We start from the raw sequence: 24,752 nt of genomic DNA on the forward strand, positions 1-24,752 counted from the left end.
TTGATTCCTTTAAAATGACGGTGGTCATCTGAATATTTCGGGGTTGTTTTATTGTAGCTTGAGTGACGTTAACAGTGGAAACATAATAATGTTTAATCCCCTCTGAACACCCCTCTGTGTGTGGGGCAGTTGGTTTCGTCTGTTGCCGTTGTGTGTCGGTGTTTCTTCCTGAAAAGACACTCGCATTGAAGCCGCTGCTGTCGCCGCAGAGAGGTCGGTAGGTTAGGTTCGTTTCCTCCGCTTTTTATTTCATTTTTTGTTGTGGAAAATGTCACATTGAGATAAGTTCCCACCGTTTATGTATAAGTGATATTATTTACTGTTAATAAGCAGGTTAAATTAATTAATGCTTCGCCTTTTATTGTGTCATTCATCCTCCTGTTGTGGCTTTTTTTTTTTTTTTTTTTTTTTTGTGCCTTGTCTGTTGTGTTTACAAATCCAGCTAGGTGTCGAGTCAAGCTAGTTAAATAAAGCATGTGCCACGACTTTACAGCATGTGTCAAACTCGCTGTAGTTTTTAAATGATTGTCAGAATGAAAGAGCCTGCTCCAGGCTGTTTAAAACTCTCCTGATTTGGGGGAAAATAAAATGAAAGCTCCTCAACACCGGGGAAGGAGGTCGACAGCAAACAGAGGACAGGGCTGCAGGTGTTTGCCTGTTGGTCGCCTGGGAGGCTGTTTGTTGAGGTTAGGGATAAAAGAGACGTGGGGAAATACCCGAATCTGGCAAGTGATTTAGCAAAATGAAAAGGCATTTCCTTGGAAGCTTCAACATTTCCAGGTGTTCACGCAGGTAAAGGGGGAAGCTGTCAAAGTGAAACCAACTGCGGTTTTATGTTATAAGCGCTGACTACATGGTATCCACCTGGATTATGTGCATTGTTGAGCCATAAATAATGCTGCAACATTTACAGTAACAGTTGTCAGTCAGAAAAGACAAATAGCTTCTTTAAACTATTGGTGTATTTGTATTCAGCTCCTTTTATTATGGCAGCACTAAATAAAGTCAACCAGCTGCCTCCACTAATCAGCCAACTGGTGATTGGAGTCAACCTGTGTGCAAAACATCTGTTTTCCAATCAGTCGAGTTCATTTGTACAGCAAAAACATTAATTTAGATCATCTAGTGAATAGTTGTGAAAACCAATAACAGATATTATATTTTTGTCATGAGCCATCGTCAACAAACGTCAAATATGTTGGTCAATGTGCCATGTATTTTGGTTCAAAAAGGAAAATAAAGCATTACTGAACAAGCAGCAACACAAGTCGTTCTCTGGTTTGAGTTCATATGAAGGAAGCTTGATAAAATACTAACCAATCCTGGACAAAATCCTGTTGAAGGCTGCAAGAGACTTTAAAATAAGGTGGATGCTCACATGCCAACAAGACAGTGACTTAAAACATACATTCACTACTACAGTAACAACAATACTTTGATAACTTCAAAGTATATCCGTGTGTTAGACTGGTCTAGTTAAAGTTTGTGGCAAGGCTTGAAAATTGATGTTCACAGATGCTCTGCCAATAAATATGGCTGAGCTTGAGATATTTTGCAAAGAAAAATTGACAAAATGTTTAACATGGGCTGATGGCTGAATATACTTTTAAAAATGTGAAACTGAATGTATTAATTTATTGACTCAGGAGAACAGAAACGCATGATGCAGTTCTCTGTAAAATATTGCTAAAACCATGAATATTTTTACTTTCATAAATCATGTCAACACTACACATTGTCTGTGGTTGTGATATGAAAAAGTTCAAAGGTTAAGAATACTTGTCAAAGCATCAAGAATGAAAACGAGGTATTGACCCTGAGAAGCTGGAAGATTTTTATTTTTTATTTTTACTTTTATAGTTAATGTTAGACTAATTGCTGTTGGTTCAACTCATACTTAATGTTTAATGAGTTCTTATCAAAGTCCATTTAGTTAAAGTGTTACTACTAAATATTACTTACTCTTTTTGAAAACAAGACCAATCTGGCCTCGGATTAAAGATTTGATGCATCATTTTCTCTTTTCCTCTCTCTGCTAGTGTCACAAACATCCATTTTGAGAGCTCTGGTAGATCTTCTCAGTCTGCACTCGCATGGCCGTGAACCATCCGCTCTCAGATTAAACCCAGTGTGCTTCGCTTCAGAACTTCGTCCTTTTAGATGCCGCTCAGCCTTTGCAAATGGCTTGCTGTCTGAAGGACGAGCTCCTCTGTTCCATCTGCCTCAGCATCTATCAGGACCCCGTCAGCTTCGGCTGCGAGCATTACTTCTGCAGGAAGTGCATCACCGAGCACTGGAGCAGGCAGGAGCCACACGGTGCGCGGGGACTGCCCCGAGTGCCGCCGGACCTTCGCCGATCCGCTGCTGTCGCCGAGCCTCAAGCTGTCCAACATTGTGGAGCGCTACTCGGCCTTCCCGCTCGACGCGATCCTGAACGCGCAGAGGAGCTCCTACCCCTGCAAGGACCACGAGAAGGTCAAGCTCTTCTGCCTGACGGACAAAAGCCTGGTGTGCTTCTTCTGTGACGAGCCGGCGCTTCACGAGCAGCACCAGGTGACCACCATTGACGAGGCGTTCGAGGAGATTCAGGTCAGCGGCCGCAAACACACTTCAGCTGCTTATTTATAGTGATAACTTTGTTTTGTTTTCAAGTAGGGCTGAAATAATTAGATTATTTAAATAATTGCCAACTAATTTAGTAATCGATTGGAGTAAAAGGTCTCAAAAAACGACCTTATACTTCAGCTGAAAGAACTAGTCAGAGGAGTAATTGAGCCAAACGTGGACCAAATAAATGTATAAATTCTGAATTTAAGATGTAAAAAGAACATTGTCTATAAATATGTTTAATCCAAAACTCCTCAAGTGCCATAGTTTTAGCTTCACCTAGTTCAAATTAAAAAAATAATCAAGACTTTAGCACCACACTTTATTGATAAGTGAGCAGATAGGGCTCAGCTTTTCACATGTTGATGATAAAAGTTTTTTTTTTAACTGCAGATGCATCCTTTGCTACAAGTTATTAACTAAAAGCAGTGCTATGTTCCTGAATTTTAGGCAATCAAATGTTTATTTTCTCATTCTTTTAGCAAAAGAATTGCATATTTTAATGTAGTTCTAGTATTGTATAAAAAGGTCTTAAATAAAAAATCAGCAGAATGTGCCATTTTTCTATCTGATTAATCAGTACAGTAATCAAGAACTAAAATGTGAATTACATTTTTATATTTAACTACTAACATTTTACAAATTAGTTTATCTAATTTTGCTAACCTTAGTTAGTGTTTTGAACTCATTGTTTCTACAGTAAAAATGCACCATAAATGAAGCTCATTCTGCAAGCTGTGGGAACCTTTTCCAGGAAGCAGGGTGGTTTTCTGGGGCCAAACTTCTCAACTGTTTCCACTGTGGCGATAAATCAGGGTACCAAGTCTGGAGTCTAGAAAACGGCTACGATAAGGGGGAAGCACTTCTGGTAATCCTCTTGAATCATGAGTATAGAGGATGCAGAATTTACTGTTTGAATATTTTCTGGTTTCAATTTCAGTCATCTCCCAGTTTAAACTGTATAAAGTTTTCACTTCCTGTTGGCTTCAAGTTATACAACAGGAGTTGGTATTTTCTTTGCAAACAGATTTTAAATTCTGTTGGGGAAAAAAAAATCTATGTTGAAAATCTGTCTTTTGTTTTGCGTAGATTTGAAATAAAATCAGCTAACCTTAGTATAAATATTAATCATGTTTAATGATTATATCAGATCACTTAAATGAATTCTGGACTTTGGCATTTAGCATCTGGGAAGTTACAAAGCGTAAACAATCTTATCTAAGTTAATTTTTAAGAGATTTAAGGTGGTAAAAACTGTGGGGAGAAGAAAAGAGGGGCTTTAATTTAAACAAACATTGAGTTGTAATCGTTTGCTTTGGCTTTGCTCTAATAGCAAATATTAATAGCCTGGTATGAAATTCTCACTACATGCTAACTTTTAGAGAAACAATCCACAGATATGCAACAAATATTAAATTAATTTCTTTTATTCAAGACCTAGAGGCAATAACTATTCCTACTGCAGATGAAAAATATGGAGGGTTATAAATAGTGATTTTTATTTTATTTTAATACATTAGAAAAATTAAGAATAAACACTCAGTAAATCTTAATACACTCTTAAAGTAAAGCTGCTTCATTCTTAGAATATTGTTTTTTATTTTGCTATTTAAAGAGCAATTTGTGTAGAATAAGTTGATAATAGCTGGTTAATTAATCAGGCAATCTGCTTCTGAGTGACTAAGAGTTTACCAAACTGGAAATATTTCTAATATATTACTTTTATTTCTTGATTAATTTCTTATAATCGAGGGGAAATTATGTTATTTTTCATTCAGTATTACTCATCACTGCATACAGATGCAAATAAAATCTTTTAAAAAGGACTTTAAAGTGAAACAATGTATTAAGAAACCAACATTTTAATTAACTGTACAAATATAAAAAAATTCTGCTGGAAATTTTTATCATAGAATATCTAAATAATACATAAATCTAATGAGGAAATGTACCAAGAATATACAATATCGTGGTCATTGTTGCACATCAGCGCTTTTCCTTTCCCGCCTTCATTTCCTGCCATGTCCGCGCTCCAGGAGTGTTTAAAAATTAAAAGAAATTTGGTTTGTTTCAGGTCAGAGATCTTGACTCAACTCCACATTAAACTTGAATGTGCTGGCGGATTTGAAGTGTTTGTGAAGTAAAAGGAGTGAAAAGCATTGGCTCCTCAATGATTCATTCTCTTCACATCCAGGATCATTGACAGTAGCTGGCAGCAGCTGTGACGATATGAAGCTCCTCTAAAAAGCTCAAATGTGTTGTATGTTTGCATGCTGGGTCGAGTTTCTTTCCACATATGCAAGAATGGTTCTGGTTTTGTTTTGTTTTTTTTTCTTTCCCCTCTGTATTTGAATAATTCCTGTCCTGCTGAGCCAAAATCCAATAACTGTGAAACAAAGCTCCTAATCCAGTTCCTATGGTGCTTTAGTTTGCATAGAAACACATTCCAGCTTCCCCCCTCACCTCAGTGCTTACAAATTTTCATGCTTCTCTTACCTATGGAGCAGAAGTTTACATACACTCCTCATGGGTGTGACTCTCGTATCAATTTTAGGGTTTGTCTTTTGTGTTTTTATTTATTTTTTTCTGGATGAAATGAAACAACAAACCACTTCAGTGATTTTTAAAGAAGACTTTCTCCTATTCACATTGAGTCAAAAATGAGAACATTAGCCTTTCTAATGTTTGGTTGAACTTTCTGTAGCAAGTTGTACTAATATTATTATTTATCAATGAATTCAAGGTTATGGTATAATTCAGTCCACTCCTCTAGTCAGAATCGGAAGAGTTGGACTTGATTAAATGTGTCCGTTTCTGGGGACGGACCCGGCTTTTCAGCATATTCCAGAAATTTTAAATAGGATTTAGTTCGGGGCTTTAGTAAGACTATTCCAGGAGCCTGATATGTCCAGATTTATCCGTTCCAAAACCCATTTTGATTTGTTTCTTGTCATAGTTCTATTGGAACAACAAATTGTGTCCCATGTTCGACCATGTAACCAAACTGTAGGCTTTGGATTAAAGGAAATTGTTAAAACAGAGAAAAAGCTGGATTTATTCAGCCATGACACCCTGCAGTACATTTGGAGTTGAGAAACCACAGAACACGATATCAAATGGGGATGAGTATTTATTGTGAAAGAATCATGAAAGATTTCTTATAAGAATTGACTATTGTGTCCAGAAGAGTTTCAATATGTTCAGAAATATAATAAAATACAGACACACTGTGCAACTTTGCAATAAAAATCGCATTTCTTTACGTAACTGTTGTCCTGAAGTGCCCAGTTCTTTAAGAGCATTCTTTGTGAGGCTATGATTGTTGTGACATGCAGTCGAAGTCTGCAAAAATGTTGCAAGATTTCTTTCTATGTCAGTTTTATTATTCTACTAAATATCACAAATAATGTAGCGAAAAGATTTAAAGTCCGCATTGCCTACCCTTAATATGAATTGCAAAGCATGGTGCGCTGAGCACAAGGTGAAGGGAATAATTAACCAAGAGAAATGCCTCTAAATTATTTGATTTTCTTAAAATTGGGAGAAACCTTTTTGAGTTTGGACACTGAAGTCTTCCAGCAGGACATTGATTTCAAAGATACTTCAAAACTGTTTCTTATGAAGGCACTAACATCAGTATTGGCCACTATTAACCCATTGTTATCAGTCTAATAAATAAAACTGTGCAACCAATATTTAACATCCGATACTTGCTTCTGTCTTGTTGCCATTTGTTTCTGGAAGTCATTTGAGAGACTCATAATATCAGTCATTGGCAATAATAGCAATATGGCCGATTTTCATACCGGTGCATCCCTACTGGATATCATTTCAGCCCCTTCTGAAATTTGGGGATTATGACTAAAAGCCAAATCAGGGATAAGAGACCAACTAGTTTCAGTGAACTTTATAAATAGTCAACTATCAGCTAGAATTATTCCATATGTGTCTTAATGGCTATAGCAAATATTGGCAAAACATGCCAGTATTTGGTTTAAATGATCAATATTCTGGAAGTATATGCAAATTTCTAAGTCTTTATGTATATTTGACTCTTTGTAGATTGTAGAAAACTCATTAAATTTAATTGGGCCAGGCGGATCCAACTCGTATGGTCAACATTGTTACTTCATCGGTGCTCAGACTGCATCTCTGAGATTGCTGCAGCCTTTGACTATTCATGATGCAGACTCATCTAAAAATACTTCCTCGACATGGAGAGGCTCGTTCTGCTCTGGCGCTCCGAATCAGAGATCAGACTATGACTGAATTATGAACTCTGTCCGATGGGGGAACTGAATTGCTGAATAATAGTCGTCATGTCATTTAGAGGTCTACCAGGCTCAGCTGAGCGCAGAGCAGCGCTGACTAGGGGGGGGATTACGTTTCCCAGCTGGCCTGGGATCACCCACGAGGAGCAGTGGAGGTTGATGGAGGTTGGAGGCCTGGTTGTCTCTGCGTGGTTCCTGGGAACCAGTGAATTAGAGCGTGGTGCATTCACTGATCCGAAAGGTTTTGGAAATAACCAGTGAAGCTGAAAATCATCCGACTTCCATCATAAGCCAATTTATTTGTCTCTTGTAATTTCACTTTATGTATTTTACACAGATCCAGTATCGTGAAGTGTTATCAGTTTGTCACCTTGCTAAAATAATGGCCCAAGTCATTTATTTGCCAAAAGGTATTTTTTTAAAAGTACATAAATCATCTTTTGGCAAAAATAGAGGTTATAATTTTTAATGTTTTTTTCCAAGGTCATTGTTTTTGGAAAGTGATGAGTTATTGAGGTCCTTTTAAGCTTTTTCAAAGTTATTTTTTGACTACCTTTATACCCATTAATGGAACAGATGACTTAAGTTGTAGAGGAAGGATTCTTAAATACAACTTACAGCATAGGAAACCTAAAAGTTACTTTCTTTAAATAGTACATAAATATCCACGTAAGACCTAAAGCAGCTCAAATTCTTCTTGAATCAATTACCCTAAAAAATTAAGATTTCTGGATTTTCCAACCCAAGTCATTTCATTTTCAGAAATTAAATAAAAAAAACATTACTTAAATTATAACCCACATTTTCCTTCAATACGAGATGCAATATTTTTGTTCAATGATCTATGTGGAAAACCAAAAAAATCTCTCTTATGTTAAGTTATGTTTAGCTAAGCTTTAGCTACAAAGTTAAATGTAGTTTGACAGTTAATCAGTAACTTTACATCTGTAGTCCTACGTCTTAATTTAATTTGCTGAAACTTTCAGACATGTTTCTAGAAATTGTTGATAAAGATAAAGATAATTTAATAGTCTAGCCCCAATTCATGTTGGCTGGGGGAGATAAAGCATTTGCTTGTAATTTAGAACTGGACAATAAATCAATAGCAATATACTGTATATCGAGATGGACACATGATCAATAACACTTGATAATATGTCTATATTCTGGGGGATGTATGCAGGGAGGAAAGGCTTTAGCTGTACAGCTAAGTATAGTTGGTGGCATCAACTCACTCACTCTGTGGTTACCTAGCAACAACCTGTTGAGTAACTGGCGCAGCAGCAGCTTCAGTTTTTTCCATGGTGCCTCATAACTGCCTAAAAATAAAAAACATCGGAACAAAATGAAAACTGGATAAAACAGGAGGTCATGCCACCAATTTGGCAGTATTTTAGATATTTAAAATGAAGAACTGATCAATAATTATCTATCGACTGATATGAAATACTTGTATCATAAGTTTTTAATCCATACCGTCCAGCTCTACTTGTAGTATGATCTGTTTACACATTTTTTTGAGAGTTAACTAAAGGATTTATACACACTAACAAATAAACAAATTGGTAAGTAAGAAGCATAACCTCTCCTGGGGAAAATGGAGCTCCAGCTCTTCCTTAATGCATAACTATAACCAGGTTCTGTGAATATCATTGCAGTCATCTTCAGTTTTATATAAGCCTCTGTACGGTAGACTTGAGAAAGGTCAAAACTGTGAAATCGTTGAACAGAAGTAATTAGGCCCAACACAAGATGCTGCGCTCCTCTTGGACAGCAGCTTCTCCCTTGGCTTGGACTTGTTTTCAAGGCGGCTTTTTGGCATTTTGTATTCTGCCAAGAGCTCTGGATGCTTACCCAGCTCCACAATGCTGAAAGAGCATGAGCGCTCGGGCTCCGTCGGAAACAGCCCTGACCCTTGATAAGCTTGGCATCTTCTCGACTTCTTTTGGATGGTTTGTTATGTAACGTCTAATTCTTAATCGACAAACCAGCATGAGATAGAAGCAGCTCATAGTGGGTGTGTTTCTTCCGCATTTGATCCGTAATACGATGTGTGTGTATAGTGGCTGTGCCTACATAATTTTCTTTCTTTTCTGTTTCCAGTAAACAGACGAGAGCTTTGTGTCAAATAGAAACGAATGTGTGTGAGCTCTGCCTGAAGGCTCAAACTTCACTTAACATGAGGCTTAACAGAGCTTAGCTAAATGCCAAAACAATATGATGAGGATGTGCTAAAGAGCAGCAGCAATCAGGTCTCTTTGCAGCATTAATGTGGCCAGAGGGGCACATGCCAAACCAGCTTGGTGGCCTGTTATGAAATAAACCTTAAGAGCTTCTGTAGTGTGGGAAAGTTCACTGATGAGCAAAATAGGATTTGATAGGTAGAGAGCCAGAACTTTGCCCCTATTTGTTGAGCTGTTTTGTATTCAAGTCTAGTTCAGCTGTGTCTCCTTCTCCTCCCTATGCTTACTAAATTTCCCTTTGTTTGGGAGACAAAACTTGTCTTTCAAATGTTTTCAGTAAAAGAAATTACTTACGGGTAACTTAAATCATTTTAAGAGTAGTCTGATTAAACCAAAAAGAAAAGAGCACTCCCAGGTTTTCTGATATTGCACCAAAAAATTGCATAGTTCATCTTTCCAGCAGGATATCATTTACTGTTGTTCATCGTCTCACTTCATTACCCGTTTTGTGTTTTTTCTGCCGCCAGTTTATATGTTCCATTTTTCTGCAGAGGTGATTCATAGTCAATCAGGTTTTGCTGCTCCCTGCTGTTAGTGACAGCAGCCAGCAGTTGCATTGGGAACACTACGCAGCTGATCATGGAGGAATCAATTCAACAAATCTAATGCGCCTTCTTGTTTTGCATATAAGGAACTGGCTGGTAGATATAATAGATGGTTATATTGCTGGGGGGAAGAACCATCAAACTTCTGCTACACTTCAGTTCATTAACTGAATACATGACTACAGCTGTCACAATAACACATTTCACTGGACAATAAATTGTCCAGGGAATTATTGCGATAAACAATAATGTTGTTTTTTGAGACTATTTTCAAGTAATTTATTGATAATGCCATTATAGTGCAAGTTCACCCTCTTAAAGATCAATAAACACTCCACACTGGAACTGGAAGACATTTTAAATATCCCAAATAAAACACGACGACCATAAACAATAAATAAAAGGGAAATAAAATCCACTCACAACCAAAACCAGAAGTAAAATGAATTATGTTTTTGTCAAGAAAATTGCCCTTAATTTTCATTTATCATGTGATTAATTGATTTCTTGCTTTTTAATTAATTAATCACATGATAATTCTTTTCATCTCTAACTGATGAATGGTTACATTAATAAGGAAATATATAAAAGCCAGTTTTTATTATTTTGACATTTCATTAAAGATGGGTGTGTAATGTAAAATAAAATTTGGCAAATATAATTTTTATGTAGTCTAAATGCCAAAAAATCATATGCTGCCTTTTTTTCTTTTTACAAAAAATCACTTCAGAAATACTCTGTTAATCCCAGAAAAAAATTAGATGATAGAACTCAATTCTTAACAGTTGTTATTGTTGTTGATGGCTGTAAGCAGGAAGGATCTCCTGTAGCAGTCTGTGTTGCTGTGGCTCTGAATACGCTCTGTTGTATACTAGTTTCATGAAGAGGATGCTCAGGGTTGTCTGTAATTTTCTTGATTTTTATGAAGAATCCTTCTTTGCACAATAAAATCCAGAGGTTTTGTGGTTGTTCCAAAACAGAACCAGCCTTCTTTATCAAGTTGTTTAGCTTTTTTAAGTCCTTTACTCTGTTTATGAAACGATAACTATTTATTTGTCATAAAGTGAGGTATTATCCAGCCAATTTGAACAACTTTTAAGTATCTGAGACTTGAATTCACATTTTCTGCCCTGATTCCCTAAAACTGTGAAATAACACTTTAATGTGTGAGCAACGTGTACACAGGCATGATTAGCAGTGTCAAGACATTCCTCCTGGCTCTGATTGGTTGTTTCTGACTGAGTGGTGCATTTCTGCAGATGATCGTAGGACCACACAGGTGAAGCACATGAACTTCTTTTTTTTTCACTATCTGTCTCAAATTCTATTGTTTTCACTTACTGATAGCTTTAACAAATATATAAAAACATTTTTATAAAAGTTTCCCATTGAGCTTTAGAAATGGCCTTTTGTCGTTTTTGAAGAAACATTAAACTAGTCTGCATTATAAGATGTTAACAGTCCTTGTTGGACTGGTATCCTGTGCACATATCATCATGTTAAATCAGCTGTGTAAAGGTATAAGTTATTATTTACTCAGCAGCTAACAGAGGGAAATATTGTCTTATTGTCAAAAGTGGAAAAACAAAGTATAATGAAACACTAGAAACAGATGTCTTTCTCAATGCACTCTCATTATAGACATGCAGAAGACTATAGATTTATTTGTTTTTACTTCTAACACTGATCCAGGTTAGAGTTAAAGAGCAGAATGGTGCTGACATGCTCTTGTTTACCTTTTTGCACAAACAGCATCCTTTAGACAACAGCTCACTAATGTGCTCACATTCTTTTAACGGCTACAATTTAATTTCCACATCCGGAGTAGACAAAGCTTTCAATATGCTGGCAAGATTAACAATCTGAATGAACTTCACTATTCTTATTTTTGCAAAATTGGTTGCTCTCATGCCAAATAGTTCTGCATAAGAACCGTTTTATTATGAAACTCTTAAAATGCCGACATGATGAGGCTTTCTAGTCCTTTAGTTATGTCACCCATCCGTTACGTCAGGCCGTCTCCGCCGTTTCTCTGTCTTGACGGGTTTTTGGCTGACCAGCAGCACGTGCTTTTGGTGTGTGTGCGGAGGATGTAATCCCCTAAGCCTGCCATGTCACTATGTTGACCTCAGGCCGTAAGCCTCGTCATGTTGAGAGCTTTACCTCCTGCCGATTTGCGGCCTTTTCCACCCGGTAAGCGCCTACGAGGCCGACGCTTTAAACCAGCAAACTCACGCCACCACTGATTGTGACATGGTGATGTGTGCACACCTGGCCAGTCGGCACATAATTGCCTGCTTGCACATGAAGGATGTTGCAGACGGATCGAGGGTGGATTTGTCTCCTGTTTGGATCACTGCACAGAGATTTCCCTTGCAGCTAATGTATTCTGATTGGGATCCAATTTAATCTGAAAATCATCTGGGATGGCACGGAATACTATTTGTATGTAGAGTACCAAAACAAAAAATGCACCTTCAACTAGAATTGGATCCAATTTTGCTGCTATTAAATCACTCTCAAATAATAAACTGATGGAACATATTACTAGAATTGTTTGTATTTTAATGTTTAATTTAATGGACTCTACTAGATGTTTAACCTTTATTTTGTAATACTCAACATAATTTTGGCAATAAATTACTAAAAATATAGATGAAAAAAATCACTAAAGCAGGTTTTTTTTAATGTTACATAATTGATTTGCCACATGAAATATTGTTTAATGATTGTTAAAAATAAACTAAAGAGTACAGATTTGCCCTAAGAGGTAACACAACGTTGAGTTGTAGCTGGAATAGAAGGTGTTAGCTTTCCACCATAACGGTCATATTTTTAGCGCTCCATTCTAACCAGTAAGCTCTGCTTCTGCACTTTTTTTCCATGGCGTGCTCTGCCAGCTCTGCCAAACTTCTTTTTTTTCCTCTCATCTGAAGTTTTGGTTTTGGTTTTTGCATCTTTTTGATATCATTAAGTCTTCCTTAAATAATAATCTTTAATTAAAAAAAGAAAACTTGTAAAGCTTTGTTTTTTCCCATGTGTAATTATGGGGTATTTTAATGTCGTTTGAGAAATAAAAACGTATAATATTGTCTATTATGTGTGTTTAATAGGACAGATGGATCACTGAAAAAAGCAACTTTACCACTAAATAAACACAGATAACCAGTAATATCTTGAGCAAAATTGTTTCTAACTTTAAATAATTGCCATGTTGTATATGAAGGTTTTTACTAAAAATACCCAGAAGGCTGGACACAAACCTTCGGGGGTGTTTTTTTGAGAGAGAAAGTCCTTGTCAGTATCCTCCTGTTTTATGCCCTGCCACTTTCCCACATTTTTATTACCTCCTTTTAATGAGACTTTGCTTTATGCGAGGGTTAATATCTGTTTATTAAATTTTCTTCAATATAAAAACATTATTGGAATATTACACATCTTTTTACTGCTTGTAATTTTATGCCATTTCACACGTCCTCTACTAGATTTCTAACCTAACACCACATGCAGAAAAGAATAGCTTTTTAAGTAATCATATCGTGGAACAAAGTCGTTTTTTATTGATTAGATATGTGAGGATGAAGGTTTAATATGGCGTGCAAAAAGGGTTTTAGCCTTACGCGAATAGATCTGAGGGTTTATTCGCCCAATCAGACGTTTCTGCATTTAACACAATGCGGTTCCATGTTTGGATCAAAGAGGAAGAAATTTTTCTCATTTGTGGATCACTGTATCACAGCATGACACTGTGATGGTAGTTATTTTAAAATTCTTGACTTGTATCATGGAAACTGCCCAGACTGCTGTAATGGTAACTGGGTTTGGAAAAAACAAGGCTCTTTTTTTTTTAACCTAACAGCTGTGGCCTAAAGTTGACAGTGAGATCCTGCAGAGGACATAATGGAAGCCACAGCATCCTCTGAGCTTTAATTGGGATGATGGGGACTGCCAGTGAACTGTGTGCGTCCTCCGTGTTGCAGGGCTGGACAGTCTCTTCCCTGCCGTCGGCTCACCCTCGGGATACGTTTCCGCTCTACCTAGCAGCAGTAAAGGAGCAGATAACGGAGGAAATGGACTGCAGCCTGCTGTTATCCATGCATATTTGCGGATTCGACTTCTATACTGCACTATAGGTGCTTGGAGAATGGATTGACTGTGCAGTCATGCTGATTTTTAGTTTGGGTAAAGCCCAGACTGCAGCTGACATGTCAGTCAATGTTTTTTTTCTTATCAGATAACGAATAGGAGGTTAATGTTAAAAACACTAAAGCAGTGCTTTTCATCTGCCTCTCTATGTGTTCATGATTTGAAAATGGAGGTTGAGCTTTGCAGCCTCTGAAGTCTTCACCTGGTGGAATAAAAAAAAGACACGCTGTCATTCACTCTCCGCCTGACCGTGAGCTCTCCCTGCGCCTGCCATCACCACACATGGCAGTGCTGCTGCTGCTGTAATGAGTCAGGCAATTTCAAGGGCACCCATGGCTGCCATTCCCCGTGGCAATCTGCTCCTCTTTCTTTCAGCTGATGCTTTTCTCTCTATAACTTCCTGTGAAAGGAAGCCTCTTTTTAAAAGTATGTGGATAAATGTTATTTGTAAAGCAGCTAGACTTCAGCTCCCACCCAACCAATCCCAAAACAAATGAGTTTTTTCCAGCTTGGCAGAGTGTCAGTGTGTCATGTCAGAGAGGCTTCTTTCATCCACAACGTGAAGCCATTGGGAAAGGCAGATCAGTCACGTTTCATTAGAAGACTCCTGGCAGAATATTCCCTTCCAGGAAGAAGCTGCGGCTCGTACCGCACTTATTACTGATAACGCTGATGATGCTCGAGGCGGGAGAGAACCAGGCAGCTTGTTTACTTCAGCCCACACTGTTGATAGGATAACAGATAAACAGCTGCACCGATTGGAGGAAAGACGGAGCTGATGCCACATCCGTTGCATTGAGCACTTGGTCTTATTTGTATGATTACTTGGTTTGCACTTCACATAAGTGAGTCAGATGTCTGTGCATCTGTTGTGCATTACATTTATTTGTGTTCAATCTGTAAAGGGGAAAAGATATCGCAATTTGTCTTGTTTCATGTCAAATGAACATTTAAATGCAGGGCAGAAAAGATGACAGTAAAAGCTACTGAAAAAATATAAATCCCTTTATTGGGTTGCACGATATTGGAAAATATTGCAATTATGCCATCAGGTGGGAAATACGTGTATTTTTATTTCCTCTCTTTCTCATCTGTGCTTCCATCACTCTGTGACCTTTAGGATTTTGGACAATGCCATTTTTTTGATCCATGTGATCATTTTCTGCTACGAGACTTTTTCCAACTGGCTAAATATTACGTTAGCATGAAAAATGCACATTTATAACACCTGGAATATATTAACCAACAATTATTGTGCTCCATATAGTCAGTTTCTATACGAATGCTGCACACACTGATGTTACAATGAATTTGATGTTTGCAATATATTGTGCAATCTCACCTCTGAACTTTGATTGCGAAAATTATGTTTAACACATCTGCTATCATATGATCAATGACTTTGAATGGATGGATGATATTCTGCAAAATAGGTAAGAATAATTGGTCTTTTTAATCCTTCAATATATTAGTTTTAGTTCTCTAAAGACAAATGGAAAGTTGGACAGCTATGGCAAGACCCTGTTGGGTGGTCTCACTCAAAGAAAATGAGTTCCGGTTTTGTTTTTTGTTCGTTTTGGGAGCTGCAGGTTTTTTGACAGAGGTACAAACAGAAGATTTTGATTCCCATAGAACTTTAAGGAATTACAAGGCTTATGGATGATTGTTACATTACTAAAATGTTTAAATTGTATAAACCCATTGCAAATGTAGCAGCATACCAAGTAATGCATCTTTGCAGTCCTCTAAAAAACTGTATTTTGCACACAGCGATACTGCAAGTCAACTTACTAGGATGTGGCTAAATTAACTTTGTTCTTGTGTTTAAAAAAAAAGAGTACAAAAGACAAATATATTAAATAAAGCAAACATGCAAGGTGAAATTAAATCTTGTCATTTGAAGTCTTGTGTCTTTCTTTCGACTCAATGGTTCAAAATAGTGAAAATTTTTCATGGTTGTAGCGATTTGCTAAGGACTCTTTGGTTTTGATGAAACTGCTGTCCTGATGAATCATTGTAGCTCAAACTACTGTAGTGCTGTATAGGAGTTAAATGGAGCATGGCTTCCTGGATCACATTATTTGTTGGCACAAAATTTTCAGGCTTGAGAAATCTTCTGGCATGTTGGGATGTAAAAGATGTCCTGTGGATTTGTATTAACTTAATGCAGACTCATGCTCCTTATCTGAGGCAAATGATGTTGAAGAGTGATATCTTTGTTTTTGTTTGTTTGTTTTGATGTTTGGGTGGATGTGAGCTGGTGCTCCCTCCCTCTGCAGCCAGGAGACTGTGAGCCCTGGGTTGATTAGCTGGGGAATTAAGACAGATTACAGGCCATTGTTCTCAGGAGGTCTGGACTAGGCTGGACGGGCTGTAATCTCTTGTAATTCCCAGTGTTCGTGATTTGCTGTTGATTTAATTAGACTAGCTGCTGATAGTAGACCTCGTTTTAAGCTCCCAATCAGTCAGATGCATGTCTCTGACCTACTGGGTCACTGGGAGAAAGTCTTGAATCCTGGAGATTTTCACCCGTCACAATGCAACCAGAGTTTGTTTACCAACAGACCTGAAGCTCTTGCAAAAGCCTAAAAATTACTTTGCATGGTTTGACAAAGTATGTACTACTTTGTACTGTAAAGTAGTACATACTGATCATTCAAATCCCAATGGGAAAATGTACAGCTTTACTTTCAGAGCACATTTTAACTTAGTCTGTGTTAATATTTTATTTCTGGGTATACTTTAATTTTTTTCTAGTTTTATCTGAGAAAAAGAGATTGTTGAAGGAATATAAGATTGAAAGAAATTTTACTCAACGAAAATAGTTTTGACCTTGTATTAATTCAGTGATGTGTAGAAGGTCTATTGCTCCGTTTCTGTGTTCACACATGGGAAACTTTAATGCAGCTGATGGGAAAATGTGGTATTATTCCCACAGCACCAAGTTTCCGGTTAGACCCTTCCCACTTGGAAATCTTGTTTTGAGTTTTGTTTAGTGGGATTAGGTAAATTATGTAAAATTAAACAGTTCTTTGTTAACATCAGATTACTAAGATTGTGAAAACAAAAGGCAGCTTTTGTTAATCTCTGCTGAACTGAAAACACTTGGTAACACTCCCACAACTCTGGTGCCATACAGAGTTTTCAGCTCCAGGTTGTAATGCAGATTTCTTTTTACTGCTTGTTCATCGAAAAACTACTTTTTCTATTCCAGCTGTGGTCAGCTGCATTTATTATACAATACTTTTTTTTACATACAAAAAGTGACCTAAAGTTGGCCGCTAGGAATTCACAGGCTTTGGAGACCACAACCTCAAACACAAATAAAAACGCTTAGAACTGTATATTCAGTTTTGACATACAATAAAAAAAGAATACATAAGTAAAATATAATAAGGTAGCTAAAAACCATAAGAACTGTGACTAGATTATGTTTGTTGGTTATTTTTCATTGTTTGATCCATGAGAGCATTAGCAAATATCAGTAGATGGGAAAATATTATTAAATGCAATCATTGGCAGCACTTTATGTAACAGGGACTGCAAAGTAACCTGTTTGATAATGAGGTTAGCTTTATTTTTAGAGCATTGTTTATCTGTCTGAGGCTCAGACTCTTTGTATTGGTCACAAAATGTGAAATAAATTCTCTTTACTATCATATTTATCGTTATTATTGTGATTAAAACTTTCTGTTCCATGTAGGTAGCCCTAATACAATATATGTATTTTTATGTTTTGTTGCATTTGATGGTCTTTTCACAGCTTGAGTAAAATTAGCTCTTAAAGGTAGAGATTCAACATACTTAGTTGAAGATCTGTGCTGATTGAATCTGCTGATTTCTGTTTGTTGGGCCAACATCTAAAAAAAGAATAACACATATGCATTATTAGAAATCATCAGGGATCTACAAACTTGCCGAGCTGACTGGAAACCAGAATTAAAATGGATCCAGCAGGACTGGCTTGGTCTGTAATGTCACAGAGGGACGTGACAAAAGAGGCACAGGTTGTAAATATTTATGTGAAGTCAGAATGGAAAAGAAACAGGCACGCGCTTTATTTGGCCGGATGGAGCTGGCGACGAGCTGCAGTCTGCAGGGAGCCGCACACCAGATACAACAACGGGCTCCAGCTGCTAAGATGAAATGAAGGCAAATAAACCAGTTATCTGTTCTGTTTGGGCTTTGGTTGGCCTGCAATAACATCATGTTTTTAACACGGGGATATTTTTTTCTTGGGCACACATTACGTGACTGTACATTGACGACATGAGGTCTTTGCTAATCCTGAAGCTTTTTCTGGAGGTTGATCTCAGTGAAGTTGGTTGCAATTAAAAGGAGTTAACCGTGAGCATATCAAGGGTTACTAAATACTGTCGTCACATTGTGGTAGGAAAAAAGGATTTGTTGTTTGAGTTGTGATTGGGCCTTATCCAGGAAACGTTAAGATTGGAAAAACACTGAGCCACACAGATTTCTGTGTTTATGGTTGTTATTGATTGATTGGGAATTCTTTAGAGCTGCCAGTTTATCTAGGCATGTCATCTCTTAACTGTTAAACTCGGAGTTTGAAATTATCCAGAGTTTCTCCAGTCTAAACAAATCATGCATATTTATAATCAATTTTGTTTGAGAACTTAAATAAAGGACTTAAATATCTACCCAAGTTTTCTAAAGACTGACCTGATTTTTAACATTTCTTGGACGATATGGCTGAAAAACATACAAGTGATACAAGTGTTTCAGTTTATAATTTGATAATTGTTACTTTTTTGTTTTAAAAATCTGAAATACTACCAAACAGGTGGTGAGATCTTTCCTGTTTTACCCAGAGTTTTTACACCACACTGTTTATTTTTAAGCAGTTATTAGGCAAGGTGGCGTAACCTGAAACTGCTGCTGTGCCAGTTACTCAGCAGGTTGTTGCTAGGTATCCATAAGTTACTCAGCAGGTTGTTGCTAGGTAACCAAAGAGAGAGTTACTTGATGCCACTAACCTTGCTTAGCTGGCCATGAGAGGTCGAGCAGCTAAAATCTTTACTTTACCTGCATCTCCCAGAGTGCTTTGCAGTTCTGGTTTACTACCCAAGTTACATTTACATGTCTTAAGATGATTGAAGCAAATCCATTTTTTTAAAATCTAGATTTCAGTCATAAATTTCCCCAAATTCAAAGTGTTTAATTTGCTGCGTATTTGCAGAGACTCTGATACACTAAATAGTCTCAATCAGTCTAGTTTTCTTAACTTTTTCTTCAATAGTAACTGATTATTTAATGTAATTTTTCTATATCTTATTCATAATCTCAAACAGAATTACCGTGGTGAACCAAACCAAACAGTTGTAACTAAACACGGCAATACAACAGACATTCATCTGCACCTAAAACTTAATCATCTCATGCAGTTTTCTCAACTTGGAAAGAAAATAAGAAACTACAACCAATATTCTGCCTCTGTCTTACTGACAATCTGCAATTGAGGTGTTTTATCAACAAACTACAAAAAGGTCATACAAAAATAATTTTTGTAATCACTAAAGAGATTTTGCCCTATAACACTTTTATTTTCTAATAAGTTTTACTGGTAGTATTGCCTTTTCTTTCCATCTGAGCCTAATTAATATATATTTGAAGGGCAAGTTTGTTTACAGAGGCTTCATAATCCATTTTATTTGATTTGTTTGTTTATTTAGAATAATTAAAGGATAATTAAAATGTCTTAGAATGTGTTAAATGTTCTTTAAAAATGAGTTTATTGATCTTTAAGAGAGTGTACTTGCATTATTATGCTTTTGTCATTATATCAGTGGAAAATGGTCTCAAAATGCCATTGATCAGTCATTTCTGGGACAATTTATCTACATTTGTTATCGAGGCAGGCCTATTGTCATATAGTATTTAACACTTTTTCAATGTCTTTTTCATGCATAATATTGCTAAACATTCTTGGTGATATTTGATAATGAGTCCAGTTAAGGAGTTTCAGTATCTTTTGTGAATCTATCACCACAGTAATTTATGCTGGGAGCCTTACCTGCAGTGGGTTAGGTTTCCAGATAAGAAAGCTTTGCCTCTCAACCAGTCAATCCCCTGAGAAAATGGAAGAAAAGTGAAGAAGTCTCCTCTGTCTCAGTTACGGTTGTTTGACTTTCACTTCATGAGGAAAAATCGCTGCAGAATGATTCAAATATTGACCAGAACAGGAACGGCCTGTTATAAAGTTTGATCCTGCCAAGAAATTGAGAGCCAAAGGCAATTTCTTTTCCTTGACCACAAAAAGTTTTTGCCCCCTTACTGATATTGTTTGTTTTTCCTCTCTTTGTCTCAGTTGGATGTTCCAGATTGTCAAGAAAACATTTTTATACAAAGATAACCTGAGTAAATGTAAAAAAAAAGTTTGAATAATTTATATAAAGGGAAGAAAAATCTGTGAAAAAGTAAAACTCTTGCTCCCTCTTTAGATCAAACCAGTAATCACAAAGAGTAGGTGTTTCTGCCAATGGAAAAAAAAACAAAACTTTTGCGTGGTTTAGTAAGTTATTACTTAAAACCAAACCAGACGTGATTGATCATAGTTAAATCAGGATTTAACTGTGAAAGTTACAGTTGTGTCGGTTTGGATATTCTGATATGAACATTTGTTTATCTGCAAAACATTTAACAGGGACATAAAAGCCAAAACAAAAATCTGTAAGGGGGTTAAATACTTCTTCACAGCTTTGTACATTTGAGCTGCTAAAGGTTCTCTCTCGATTTATCCATATCAAATGACAGTATATGGGCTCAGAGATGGTTTTAGTGGTTTGGCAAGAATGATGCACCAAGTGTTCATTTGTCAACCATAAGACATTAATCTCCCAGGCTGTAAAATATTTAATCAAACTCCTTAAATCTTTACTTTCACCTTGTTTCCTGGACTGTACCGTGCTAAGGTTAGAGGAAGAATAAAACAGTCCCCCTTTAAGCTTTAAGCTTCCTTTTATGCCTCATTGATCAGGAGCACATGCTGCTTATTAACGTAATGAAAGAGGTCTACACAATGAGAAATCCATTTGTGCTTTAATGGTATCGCATTAATATTGGGAAGCTTAAGCTTGCAATTGGCTGCTTGTTTTTGCCTGCTTACTTTTTTCAATTATAATTAATCCTCTGATTCCAGCTCCAACCAGTTTAGGTAAACATGTGGACATCCAGTCAGAAAACCTGGGTTCACCCACGGTGCTGATAGCCAAGTGTTTCATTACTTAGTGTAATTTTAAGGCAGATCTGCTTATCTTTGTGTGAATCGATGGGAGAATGTTATTATTATTATTATTATTATTATGTGGCAGTCTACGGACTTAATTACTTGTCGTAACAACAATAAATCAGAAAACATCTACAGTGGTCCCCTGTATTCACCACCAACTAATATCTGACATCTGAGAAAACTTAGAAATGTTATTTTAATAGTTCAAACACCAAACATACCTTTACATTCACCAAGATATTGGAAATCTTCTTGGCACTATTGCCAGAATTAATATTCACCGCCTTCCTCATGCCTCCCCTTTGGTGAACAGCCAATCAGCTGTTGGGGAAGTGAATGGTGTCTCTTGATTGGCTGCTTTGCAAACACCAGCCAATAGCATGTCAAGTAGCATTTTGTCTATGTATTTCATCTTTCTGAGATGTATTTTCTTTCAAATACTTTACATATACTCCACAAAAAATAGTTTGGAATCACTTTCCACAGAAAAATAATTAAATACTGATCCACGAATAGCCGCTGTATCTTGGTTTTACTGAATAAGATTACCACATTGGTAAAGTTGATTATAATATCCTGATTGACAGATTAAAAGAAGTTTATAGTTTTGTCTGGTTCAGATCTTCTTTCACAGACTGGAAATACTTTGTAAATTTGTAATTATAAATCCAAGCTAACAAGGCTTCGTTCTTGGGCTGTGTATATTCAGCATCTACATGGTTACATCTGTATCAGATTATATCAGATTATATCTCCCATTTTGCACTACATTCACGGAGTCAAAAATCAACATCTTATCCATAAAGGTGAGATGTTTCTATCAGTTCTTCATTTGCTTAAATATGTAAATAGTTTATTTTATAATATAGTGTATTGTTTTAGTATATTTTGTGTGTGCCCTCTATTTTCAACGTTTCATCTCTTTTCTTTTGTTTTCCTGTACATTATGATTAAACCTGTGTATAATTGATTCTACACAAATAAACCTGCCAATAGAGACTGAATAAAAACTTACTGAAATCTACCTTTTTATTTTAAACGACCAACAATTTACCAATGTTGTTGTATGATGATACAGTTTATAGGTTTGGATTATAAAGTTTAATCTAGCAGTAAAACTCTAATTAAGGGCTGCTGTTGGTTAATTTGCTGCAGCTTAGTTTGTTTTAGGTATCAGTGTGTTCCAGTCCACAGAGGAGGAGGCTTTTTAATGAGTTGCCTGTTGAGGTGATGTATAACCCTTTCTGAGATTAGCCCTTCACTCCTGACAGGGTTGACTGATGGCTTGTTAGAAACGAGCTGGAACTGGTTGCTACACTCTGAATATTTCTGAAATTTTATAATAAGCTTGTAACAAATTGAAATGTCCACCTGTCAGTTGCTCTACTTCAGCCGTTAAAAATATATGCACATCTTGGGAACTTATTCTGGAATACCAATGTAGAAACGGCAGCAGAGGCTGAGCTGTAAAAGCCTCCAGGCTGAAGGTGAAGCCCAGGGAGTGAGGGACGAGCAGCCGGCTCGCTCTTATCAGGAAACGCCTCAGATTTCCACTCCACAACCAACAACAGTCCCTCTGTTCCTCTTTAATGGCTCTTCATTCTCTGTGTTGATTATCCAACACAACACTCACTGCTCTGGGATCTGCTTGTCTTAAACCCGTCACACACCACCCTACTTTGCTGCACTGTGATGTCTGATACCTGACTCAACTTGTTGTCCCGACTCTGCAGACCTTGGTCAGCAGTTCAGATGTTATAAATCTAGTATAAATATAGCTCAACTGATTTGCAGTTTTTATTTTAGCTGCTCGCGGTTCGGATAAAACCTTTGCATACAACGTGTCCTTTCTTCCTTCAGGAAGTGGAGCAGCAGCCTCTGAGCATTTATCATTTACATGACGTGCCCCATATTCAGGGGACGTGTGAAGGCCGCCAGCATTAGGCCTTCCACTCAACTTGCAGCTTTTTACAAATCTTCTCAATGGTGTTTTACCACTAAGTGAGCATGTTGGCTTTATAATCTGTAAACTAAGCTCTTCACTGCAATATTTTAACTGTTTTCTGCTCTAATCTTTCTAACCCTGAAAGTTGACCTTCATGAATTTAATTAAATCAACTTTTTTTTTTAGCTTTATATAATATTATAATGTTATTCCCTCTTCAAAAACATTCCTGGAGTGTTGCTTTGAATCTTTCATGCATGTTTGAGAAAATCCTTGAATCTCCTGTAGCAACCATTCAGGTTGCCTAAACGCTTGTTCTGTATCTCCAGCTGAGCTTTCTCCTCACAAAATCCCCTTCCTCCCACTCAGCTCCTCCAGACTAGCAGCAGCAGCTATTAACAAACACCTGGTGGAACTGCGAGTCTGATGAGCTCTGTATGAACTACTTAGACGCTCCTAAGAACAGCTGTAAACGGCATAATTAGAAGTACTGTTGTGATGGCATGGAAAGAGCAATAGCTTCTTAAAGAGACAGGCCAATTTTAAGGCATCAAACTGTGAAGTCATATTTCTTGCAAGTTACCTTATGGCATTTTCATCGCAACGCAAATAACATAGGTACCTGAGTATGCATAGAATGGCTCTATGTGGCTGGAAAATACACAATACAGCCCTTTAAATACCTTGTTTATTTGGTTTGTTGTTATTTTCATCCAACTATTTCATCTAACTATAGGTGAGTAGTCATCACTTTTAACTCCAGTGGAGTCTGATCATTCAGGTCATGGACAGAAAACATCTACGGTGTCTCCACAAAAACAATTTTGGCTGCAGTTACTTTGGGTTCTGTTGGTTTTGATATAAACTCTTTAAAATTGCCATTTTTCCACATTCTTTTTACAATTTATTTATGTTTTAACTCAGGCTCATTATCAGCAGAGATACTTGCTCCAAATTTCAATACTGAAACCATTATGCTGAATTATTTTTGCTATTTTTCTGCATTTCTAAACATCTATTTTTAAAAACTGTGGAAGTTTGGTGTGTTTATGTTTTTATTTTTTATATCTGCAGATTGTCGGCTCAACAAAACAATGTCTTCAATTTTGAACGCCTTTCGTTTTTAAACACTTTCATCTAAACTGTGTCATAACAGTTGATGCTTGTTATTTGACATTTCTCGGACGTGTTGTGCTCCAGCGCCCAAAGACAGAACAACATCTTTAATAGTTTTCCAAAGAGCATGAACGTTTTTGAATTGAACAGTTACCTGGGCCACCGATCAGAGCTGCTGGTGTGGACAGTTTAGAGAAAAAGGGACCCATTTTTGACTCCTGTCATTTGCTGCTGGTATGAGTTTCCCTTTTTATACAGAATCTGAAACTGTAATTACGCTGCACATGGATGGAGTACTGTGTGAACATCTTGTGTAACCTTTTGTGTTAATATTGAGCTTACGGGTAATTGTTGTTGCAAAGAAATTCTGCAGAAACGGAGAGAGATGTTCTGCAATGTAGCGAAACAGGAAACCTGACTTGGAGTATAGTTTTTCCTGGATTCAATGAACGTCTGATTTCTCTTAGGCTCTTAGAAAATGGAAGTAACTTTCACAACTACCGCTTCAGGCTTTATGAAGGATATTTTTTTAGGTTAGTGTCTGATTTTGGTTCTTTTATACTTTGTTTTTGTGGTAAAAGGATCCCAAAGTAACTGGATTTTTAAAAATTGTTGTCGGACTCTTAAAAT

General features: G+C 36.9%; 1 protein-coding gene across 1 annotated transcript in view; it reads left to right on the plus strand.

Annotated features, from left to right (window-relative positions):
* The first annotated feature begins 201 nt into the window (after window positions 1-201).
* LOC116735153 (E3 ubiquitin-protein ligase TRIM62-like) overlaps window positions 202-24,752 on the plus strand; it is a 46,274-nt gene continuing 21,723 nt past the window's right edge. The window contains 3 exon segments of the mRNA XM_032586810.1: window positions 202-217; window positions 2,040-2,324; window positions 2,326-2,589. Coding sequence (XP_032442701.1) covers window positions 2,181-2,324; window positions 2,326-2,589 — 408 coding nt within the window. The 5' untranslated portion in view covers window positions 202-217; window positions 2,040-2,180.

Source organism: Xiphophorus hellerii, chromosome 16, assembly GCF_003331165.1.
Source record: "Xiphophorus hellerii strain 12219 chromosome 16, Xiphophorus_hellerii-4.1, whole genome shotgun sequence".
Classification (NCBI taxonomy): Eukaryota; Metazoa; Chordata; class Actinopteri; order Cyprinodontiformes; family Poeciliidae; genus Xiphophorus; species Xiphophorus hellerii.